This window comes from Eurypyga helias, unplaced genomic scaffold, assembly GCF_000690775.1.
Source record: "Eurypyga helias isolate BGI_N326 unplaced genomic scaffold, ASM69077v1 scaffold16627, whole genome shotgun sequence".
Lineage (NCBI taxonomy): Eukaryota > Metazoa > Chordata > Aves > Eurypygiformes > Eurypygidae > Eurypyga > Eurypyga helias.
In genome coordinates, this window is record NW_010259951.1 from 133 (window position 1) to 10575 (window position 10443).

A 10443-nucleotide genomic window follows, 5' to 3' on the forward strand; every position below is an offset into this window, starting at 1 on the left:
TGGAACTATTTTATTTCAGAATCCTTCTCTTAAAAATGTAGCAGACTAGTTTTTTCCCACAGTCTGGTGTATTCTATCCTTACAGTAATGACAATAACTTAAGTATTTGATTTTTCTGCACACTGTTACAATTTCCTGGATTTTAATAATGTGAAAATATGTAATCATTTCCTAGAGATCAGAGTAGAGAGATGGTGGGTCATTCCACTGGACTGCCTGCGGAGCACAGGGCACCAGGCTCCACCTGCATACCCCTAGGTTGAGTAAGAGGGCTCAGGCTTGACTGATGCTGTGTGCTAGAGGCAAAGAAGAGAGAAAAAAGTGCCTGGCTGTTAGATTAGCAATGAAATAATTAAGGGAATTTAATATCGGTCGCTTCCATCTTGAAAAGTTGGGCTCTAGTAATAGAGTGAGCAGTGTGAGTTGCCTCCAGAGCAGAGAACAGGCCAGCGAAGGTCATAAGGTCACACAGCGATTTGATTTTGTCTCTGCATACCGTTACTGTTTTGCCCAGTTAACAGCCATCCTTCACGTGGCCATAGAAAATAGAAAAGATTTTCTAAAACCAGCAGCTGAAGATTCAAAAGGATGAAAATATGCCTTATTTTGATGAGATTGCTCTTCAGCAGTCATGGGCCAAACTCCAGTTACTGGAACTAGCTAGACCCTGCTGTGGTTGGACAGGCCAGGGGAATCTCTGCTGGGTAGCACAAAGAAGTACATGTGCTGTATTCAGCCACCAGAATTAAGACTGTTTGCCCCAAAAAAACCCTTGGGATTTTTTTTTTTTTTTGCTTGTTCTTTCAAGTACAGCCCCATAATCCAGGTTGTTTCTATTGTAATAGAAGCTTTTACCTTTCAAGGCTGTTTTAAGGGAGCGTGTGGGGAGCGTGCAAGTCTGTGTTAACATTCGCTAGGTCATAGAGTATCTGGGAGTGCTACAAGGTTGGCTTTTATAGGAAAGGAAAATAAGAGCATGAACGTTGTTTAGATCCATTAGTGTATAACAAACTGTTGTACCAATCGGTGCCCTTTGCGTTTTTCAGATGCGAGCATGTATGCACATTATCTCTTTAACGCCTTCGACACTGCACAGAATGGCTCAGTGAAGTTTGAGGTAATTGTTTTGCCTTCCTTTGATGCCTCTTTCTCCCAGAGTTTTGTGTTCTTAACGTTTTCCATGCATTCTTCATTGTAAACTACTAGGACTTGCTGGATTATGGGTTAGAGGTTTCAGCCTAAAATCGCTTGATATTTTAAAATCTGGCTCGCTTTATGCAGGTAAAGGTGTATGTCTCCTTTCACTAAAGAACCATGTAGATCATGTTATTCAGTACCACAGGGAGAAAGTGGAGAGATTGATGTAGCGGAGAGGTTGAGCACAGTCCCATCCAGGGATTTGCCTGGATAATTTGGATGTCAAAGAAAAGTCAGAACTTTGTGTGTCTTCTTCAGTCGTCATGCATTACAGGATTATATTTCAGTGTTCCTGGTTTGTTTGGGGTTGGTTGGTTAGTTGGGTGAGGGTTGTTTTGTTCTTCTCTTATTTGACATATTGAACAAGCATCTTGGGTACTTCATTCCTAGGGAATCAAATACATCCTTTAACTAAAAGGCTTGTTGCTGTGGCTACAAGTAGCCATCCTTCAAGCTCTCACACATGGTTGGAGTGCAGCAAGGGGACATATTAAGTCATAGGCCCATGGAGGATGAACTTTTTTGAAGACAGTTTAGTGTGATCAGAAAACTAGAAGTCACAGGTGGTTCTGCCCATCAAATGGCTAAAACCTCCAGTAATTACCAGGTACAACTGAGAAATTAGTTAATTCATTAAATGTAAAATGTGTCAAATGTGTATTTGTGTGTCTGTAGCGGTCTGCCGTACAAGTTTTGCATATGGTGGCTACTCAGTAGTTAGACCTCCAGAAACCTAAACAGGCTGACACAGCAAAATGCTTAGATAAGTATTTATTTAAAAAAAAAAAGTGCTGAGCTTTCCTTCCTGGCAAACCTGTCTCTTTAGTGATTGTCAAGCAAAAGCATTTTGTCCCCTTTTTTATATCGTTCAGCAAATTCTAATTCCTCTGAGCCTTGGGAAAAAGGAGCAAAGGTTTCTAAGAAGTGATGCACTGCCCCATGCAGAGCTAATGGAGATAACGTAGGAAGGGCTAAGGACATTAAACGAGCTATCAGGAACTGTACAGCTCTGTTAGCTTGAAGCTCTGCCTCTACTAATAAATCCCTGTAGCAATGCTACTTACAGTGCTTGAGCCACTGTGCAGTATAAAGAATAAATCAAAGTTATTAGAAGCAGTAACTTTGCTGTAAACAAAATATACCCTTAAAATGCTCTGTCCCAGACTGGGTAATTAGTGGTGGGAATCACACCCGGTCAAGACTGACAGATTTTGCCAGAGAACAAAACCTGAGGCCCTCTGTGTTAGCAGAGTTTGGGATCTTTTTCTCTCAAGGTGGACACAGAGAAAAGGCTAGATTTTTCCTCCTCCTCTATCACTAGCACCCTGTGTCAGGGGGTAAGGAAGCATCAGCTGCCACTGCTGCAGTTAGAGCCAGCTGTGTTTAACCAGGCAGCAGCAGTCAGAGTGACTCAGGGAATCATAGACTGGTGTCGGTTGGAAAAGACCTTTAAGATCATGAAGTCCAACCGTTAGCCCAACACTGCCAAGGCCACGACTAAACCATGTCCCTGAGCACCATGTCTACACATCTCTTAAATCCCTCCTGGGATGGTGACTACACCAACTCCCTGGGCAGCCCCTTCCAATGCCTGGCAACAAAAATGTGAAGACATTTTTCCTAATATCCAACCTAAACCTCCCTTGGGGCAACTTGAGGCTGTTTCCTCTTGTCTTCTTGCAGCAGGCCATTTCTAGGAGGGAAATGGCCACTGGAGCATCTCGTGGTGCTCTTACAAACCAGACATGTATTTTGCCATGCTTCCATTCATGCGGTATTTGGAGTTTAGTGCATGATAAATTTGGATGGGTAGCAAGGAAGTTGCTCCAGCTAGTGGTCTTGAGCATACTGTGCTGTTCCAGGCAAATCCAAGGAACCAGAGCAGCCACTGTCCTGTTGGCTTTAGGGTCGAAGTCTGCCTGACTTGGACTGGATCTGCTGTTCAGCCCATGCCATTTTCACACCCCTCACCCTAGGATTTAGGAGGGTTTAAGGCTGCAGCACCTCTAGGTCTTCCTGCCCTTCCAGCCTTGCTAAGCTGCCTAACCCACGTCATAAGCTTGGCTTTTACGGTGGCTGAAGGTAGGTACTTGAGGACTTCTCTGATTCTCATGGTCACCCCATACACACCTATTAGTGTGACTGTATTCAGATCATCTTAGAGGATGCTATGTCTGTTGAGTTCAGTCAGAGGACGCATTTTTGGAAAAGGGAGTCAGAAGAGGTTGATAACAATATGCTTGGTCCTAAAAAGGTACATCTTTTGACTGGTATTATATAAAAAAGGTGACTTAGAGGAGAATGTTATGAAAAATCACATTTCTCTCTCTGCCCCGAACCAGGATTTTGTGATGGCATTGTCCATTCTGTTGCGGGGAACTGTTCATGAAAAGCTACGGTGGACGTTTAATCTGTACGACATAAATAAGGACGGCTACATAAACAAGGAGGTAAGGCTGTTTCTGACAAGTGTGGGTGATTTCTGCAAAGAGCTGACTGGTTTCTGTTGCAGAGCACAGTTAATTTTGCGTGCAGCCAACTAAATGTAAATCAGACTGGACTTGAGCATTTATCTCTGTCGAAGTACACAGTGATTGCATATTGTGTGATTTTTCTGGACATATTTTCCGATATTATAGTGCCTTTAATGAATTGCTTTAGCCAGGAGGAAAATCCTAGTTACAGCTATGAGCAAGATAACCTTTGCGACGGGGAGGGTGACAGTGACAGTAGCTACTTGGTGACTGAGGTGCGAGGGGTTCTGGGTGCACTGGGGGGTATGGTGTGGGCTCACCCGAAGCACTACAAGCTCCCAGCACACCTCCCACATCGTGCACTGCCATCTGGTTTTCTCTTCTGATCTGGTATTGCTTGTTCCCTTGTGGGAAGCCTTGATCTTGAGCATGGTAACCTGAATATTTTCCAAATACATCTTGGTCTATCTTGTCAAAACTATCGTGCCCACTTTGGGGGGCTTGGGTTACTAGTACTGGTCAGTTGTGTGGCAGTTTGTGCAAGGCGTGGGAGAGGGCTGGGTTCCCAGTGACTGCTGTGAAGGTCCTTGGCCCCGGAGGAGGCTCTGGGACAAGGTCAGTGCTGTGGAGCTCAGGACCGAGCGCACCACTTGCGGCCCAGCGCCCTCCCCAGCAGCTGCCGTGTCAGAGCACACATCCTGCACCGCTGCCTGGCCAGCGGAGGAGGGGAGCCCTGCAGGCACCTCCAGCACGGCTGCGGCCGGGCCATGGCACAGCCAGGAAGAATCGCTTGGTTCTACAGATGAACTTGTGTATGATGATACGTCTGTCATTACGGATGTGTATAGACGTTCTCTGTGCTGTTTTGTCATAGGAGAAGGGTGAAGAGAAGGGTAGTGAAAGAAAGAAACATGCTATCATTTCTATTGATTTCTCTTTTGTGTTTGTGCCACTACTGCAGGAAATGATGGATATCGTAAAGGCAATTTATGATATGATGGGAAAGTACACGTATCCAGTGCTCAAGGAAGATGCTCCAAGGCAACATGTAGAGGTATTCTTCCAGGTACTTGATTTTTGGTGTGTTTTTCTTAACATTTGAGCTATGCACTGATACACTTTACTGTAAGGTTAACCCCAAGTTCAATCCTATGCCCCACTATATGTTCCAAAATAAACCTTAGCAGCCATTCAGCCTACCACTAGTGTCTGCTGATTTCCTGACTCCAAGGTATCCTGTTGGTCTCTTAGCCAGACCCTTTGCATTGGGATGTACCGCATCCAGCAAGTCTGAAGCCGCTACATATGTCTGTGCTTCTTCTCTTAACTGGGGGCCTACAAGGAAGCTGGGGGGGACTTTTTACAAGAGCCTGTAGTGACAGGACAAGGGGTAATGGGTTTAAACCGAGAACGGGGAGGTTTAGATTCGATATCAGGAAGGAATTCTTCCCGCAGAGGGTGGGGAGGCACTGGAACTGGTTGCCCAGAGAAGCTGTGGATGCCCCATCCCTGGAAGTGTCCAAGGCCAGGCTGGATGAGGCTTGGAGCAACCTGGTCTAGTGGAAGGTGTCCCTGCCCATGGCAGGGGGGTTGGAACTGGATGGTCTTTAAGGTCCCTTCCAACCCAAACCAGTCTGTGATTCTATGATTCTATGAACTGCCTGTAAAGAGAGACAGGAATATGGGTGCTGGCTGGTGAGGCAGTGAAGAAATGAACACTGTAATAGGGGCAGAGTGTGTGTCAGGGATGGAGTAGTTGGAGATGACCTCAAAAGTGCTCCAAAGCCCAAAGTAACCAAGTCCTTAGCAGTTGGCAAATTTATCCGCTGAGCCTGTAACCTAAGCTTGTAAAGTGCCCTGGGTTTATTCAGGTTGCATCAAATAAGATATTGTAACTCCAGTGTTACCTATGGAAACAAAAATTTTTTTTTTTAAATTCTATTTTGCAGAAAATGGACAAAAACAAAGATGGTGTTGTAACTTTAGATGAGTTTATTGAATCGTGTCAGGAGGTAAGGACAAAATTATAACTGCAATGAAAGGCTCGGTTCATGCCACAGCATTTGCTTTCCCTTTGGACAAACCCCATTTGAAACAAGATGCTGCTTGGGATTTCCTTTGCTCTGAGAAAAAGCCAGCTTCAAGGTCGAGTTTCTGGTGGTGCTCTGTGAAGTCTGTGACTGAGTAGGGAATTAGGGTCAGGTAAATCAGAGGAGAGGGCCTCTTCATTTCCAGTGCTGGTGGCCTGTGCTTTTGTTTTCCTGAGTGAACTGCAGTACCTGATTCTGCAGTATAGACAAGCAGATAACTCTAGAAAAAGCTCATAATGCCCTTAACCTTTCTTGGGTTCTATTGGTTTGGCTTGGATTTTTTGTTGTTGTTGTTTTTGCTTTGGTGGTGTTTGGGTTTTTAAGAGGCTGATACTGTCTCAGTGTGCTGCCCCAGAGGTCATTAGCAGGTCCCACACTGGTAGAGCTGACCAGAGCCAAAGGTCCCTCAAAATCTTGTAGTTACAGCACTGACTTACAAAAGCAGTTGATGTTTTCATGGTCAAGCATTAAAGGCAAATGCTGTCATCGTAGCAAAGATTATTTGATTTCTGTTTTGGAAATAAGCTCCCTCTTGCAAATTCCCTACATTAGGTTGGCTGTAATAAATATTTGCTGATATTTTCAGCACTGGCACAACGATAAGCATCTGCATTAACATGCTATTGGCCGAGTGTCTGTTGTCATAGACTATAATTAACTGTGTGAATGTTTGCTCAGAGATCTCTCTAATATTTAATCAGTACAATAATGGCCTCTGCATTTTAGAACGTTTACATTGGTGCAAATAATTGCACACTGGCCCTCCTGTGTATTTTGCTTTCCCTGGAAACAGCTTTCCTGTTCTGCAGTCAGACAGCTCTTCTGTACCCACGCAATGGGGAGATGCTCGCTGTGGAGGGCCAGGCCGGCTGCCCGCTGTTCGTGTGAAGCCTGGCTCTGGCAACATCCACGTTACTTCTCAGTCAGGGACTTGAGGCAGCAAAATCCTTCTTAGCAGACACATAATACAAGGCTAATTTCTTTCGGTTACTTAATTCTTGGCCCATCCTGGTTGTTTAGCTTATTTTTGGCCTCTTCTTTCATTTGATCATTTGCACTGTGTATTATTCTTCACATTCATAATTTGCCTTCAGGCTGGATGTGTGTGTATGATCAGAAGCAGCTTTGCTTTACTTTTAACTGTTGGTTTGTTTAATGCTCTGCCTGGTTTGGGTCCTTCTGTTGACCTACTTGCGCTAGCAGCTGTGCACTGTCCTGTGGTTTCCTGGCAGATAGGAGCCAGCCCTGCAACAGTAAGATGTTTGGGTTTTTTTTCTTTGTGAAAAACACACTGAAGTCCACTGTAGCGCTTACCTCTGCCCTTTCTGCACGGCTCGTGGGCAGCGAACTCCTGGCAGCGCTTTGGAGGATGGTTGGTTTCCCATGCAAGGCGATAAATACCCATCAAACTATGTGAGAAGTGGGAAAGATGGATGCAGCCTCCAAGTAAGACAGAGCAATGAGATGCAATAGATACTCTTAGGTTGCCTAATGTGGAAAATTATTTTCCTGTTACAGGCAGACAAGAATTCTAACTTTTGGAGTAATTGAATTCCTTGGGGGCGTGGGGGAAGAGTCATCATTATGTTTTTGACTATTACCCTGGTTGTTACCTTGACATGCAATTTTGAGACTTCATGAAGAACAAGCTGGGGTTTCATTTCCGTGTCTCCAACTTCATCATTTGAAGTTAGGAACCTTGGAGAGGCTGAGATTGCATGTATTTGGGGGTTGAGCTGGTTGTGTTTCTGGGATGAAGTGCTCCTCCAAGGCAGCTTGCTTATCACTTCCAAACCTGCAATTCCACGTGGGCTTTTGAAGCATATTAGTGAAGTGCATATTTGCATGTCGAGGATCAGTGAAACGCAGTTGGGTATCGAAGTCTGAGGGTTCGGCACAGTCACCAGCACAGTGCCGGTGCCCGGTTTCCTTCAGTACAGCGCAGCCTGTGCCACATGTCAGGCTTAGGAGGACACCCTGTGCTCGCATGCCCCAAACCAGCTAAGGTGCCAGAGTAAGAACAGCTGCTTTGCTGAATCAGGACCTGACCACTGGTTCAACCCCAGCCTGTGGAGGATGAAAAGCGTTATGAAAGCAAGGCTGCTGCCTGCGGTGGCAGCGGCAGAGCCCTCCTGTGCTGTGTGAAGTTATGAGTTGTGCTCCTCAGTGCTGGCTTTATGAAATTGTCTTCTCGTTGCTTCCAGGATGACAATATCATGCGATCCTTACAGCTCTTCGAGAACGTGATGTAACCGTGTCTGGCGAGCGCTGGAGGAGTCAGAGACTTTGTGTGACAAAGGACCTCCTTTCTGGGTAAAAGCTTTTTAAAATTCAGCCATGTTCAGTGTGTGAGGATTTTGTATGACATCTCCAACCAAATGGCAACCGAATGCAACTGATCCCGCCTCTTCTCCCCAAGAGACGCCGGTGGACCTTTGTTTCGTTTTGGAAGCATGTGAATATTTTAATAAAACCTGACAAGAGAACTGCTGCTCGAAGTGCAATGGGTAATATACAGCATTGTTTGCTAGGCGCAAGTCCTGCTTTTAATCTAGCGAGCTTGATTACATATGATAGCACATGTCGATAGTTTTCTCAGCCATCTATTGCAAGTGAAAAGCTCAGTCCATACTGCCCTACGGCAAAATGTTTTATGAATGCCTTGCCGTTAATCTGCTTTGACAAAAGTCGAATCTACCAGGGCAGCCTGTAACATACAAACAGTAAATGTACCTAGGACATTAAGCAGACAGCCTGTGTTAGCCAGTATCCTCATTTCTGCAGAGATCCTGCTTTTCCTCTCACGTGCACTGGTGCCACCATGCTGAGTTTGGTGGAGTTTTTCCTGAACGCATTAACTAGAGGATCTTCCTCCCAGGGTGAGGCAGAAAGGAGTAAAACATGTGTTGCACGTATAAATTTCAATCTACAGAGCAAACCCTGTTCAATGATGGTAAGTTCTTGCAAGACCGGGCAGGTTTACAAGGGCTGGTCCAGGAAGACGAATACCTGCTGTGGTCCCAGCCGCCTTTGCAGTGCCAGTACGTGGTGGGACACCAAGTGACTCCCCCGTGTGTGTCTCAGCAGCACCGTGGTCGTGCACTGTGGTCCTCTCGGTGTAGCTGTTTGGCACATGCTTCCTAGATTCATCATTTGAACGTTTCTATTCTTCCACTGGTGGTTACAGTAAAGCCTTGCCCACTTTTTGGATCCGTTTAAGCTTTCCAGTTTTACTGAGTGCAGAAAAGGGCCCAGAAGATGCAGCTGTGTTTCCACACATGGACCTTGGCCCCCTCAAAGTGCCAAGTTTAACTGGGAGCTGCTTAGCTGCCAGGCCCGTGCGTCCCTTCGGGTAACTTAACGTTTTTCTGTGGCAGAATTTTTCCTACCAGGCAGTTGCATGACTTGTACGAGTCCCAGTTCCTTACTAATGCCAAATAGAGCATTGGTTTGGGGGTTTGGGTTTTTAATTAGGAAAACTGATAGAATCATGTAGTGAATTTACACCAAGGTTGGATTTTGCCCAGTAGATTATATTTCAGCTGAGGAACATGTCAGAGCTTGCTTTGCAGAGGAAACTTTAAAGTTAACACTCCAGAGTGCTGTTGCAGCCTCCAGACAGTTGAGGGCTGAGAAACCAAGGAAAAGAGGGAACAACTGACTTTTCAGCTGCTCAGACCACAGAAAGGAAGGTCCCTGCCGTAGGGCTACATCGCTCCCATCCAGTAAGCATATATTTTTATTATATCAGATACTCTATTAAAAATATACTGTTATCAGTGAAGATATATTTTAAAAATTATGTAAGTGGAAGCTTTTTATAATACAAAATATATAGAATGCCTCATTTCTGTAGCCCTATATTTTATAAAAATTTAATCTGTTGAAGTATTCCTGATTACAGAAGTAGGTCTGATAAGTACTAGTGTAATGCTATGCTAATGCCCGAAGATGGGACATTTTCTCCTTTTACTGTGCTCCTCCACACACTGCTATGTAGTCTTATCTTTAGTCCTTTCATACTCAGCAGCAGCAGCGCTATTCCCAGTGGGTGAAGTTAGGTGTATGCGGGAATAACACCCTAGTCTATCCTGTTTCTTGCCTTTCCTACAGATATCATTAATTAATTCCTCCCTAGCAGTGACACAGAGCATGGTAACTCCAGTCATGCGCTGTGATTCACGGAAGTGACGCGATGCTGTGAGAGTAGCCTTGTCCTGCAGCTGGCCGGTATTGTCTATTCAGTTTGTAGTGAATAGGCACTTGATACAGACTTCAGTTGTAGCTGAAATAAGGCACAATGTTTACACTGTTCCTTCTTGATTCTTCTTGCAACCGCTTTAGCACATGACAGAATTTAATATAATGAATAACCTGCTTTTTTCCCCACCCCAAGTGAGCGTCTGTCAGTGGAAGCAGCTACCTTCAGCTGAGGGAGGAGCGGTCAGGACAGTGGCCAGCAAGGGCTTGCTCTGGGCTAATGCTTTTCTCCCCTAAGCGCTGCTCCAGGCGTGCTCATGAGGGGCCACGTAGGGCCTTAAAAGTTTTGAGTGCGCCCTTTTCAAAAGAAGTCGCATGATACCGTGCTCCCTGAAGCTAATTTAATTTTGGAGTTGCTGTGATGCATCTGGCCTCGGCGGAAGTGCGGTGTGGGTGGCGTGGGGCTGCCGGTGTCACGGCGG

At 45.2% G+C, this 10443-nt stretch overlaps 1 protein-coding gene across 1 annotated transcript; it reads left to right on the forward strand.

Annotated features, from left to right (window-relative positions):
- Window positions 1-1046: 1046 nt before the first annotated feature.
- On the forward strand, window positions 1047-8265 carry LOC104512025 (Kv channel-interacting protein 1; the record flags this gene model as incomplete). Its single annotated transcript, XM_010154848.1, has 5 exons — window positions 1047-1117; window positions 3540-3647; window positions 4633-4737; window positions 5621-5683; window positions 7966-8265. Coding segments are annotated over 5 exons (395 nt in total), but the record flags the coding sequence as incomplete, so codon positions are not given.
- Window positions 8266-10443: the final 2178 nt, after the last annotated feature.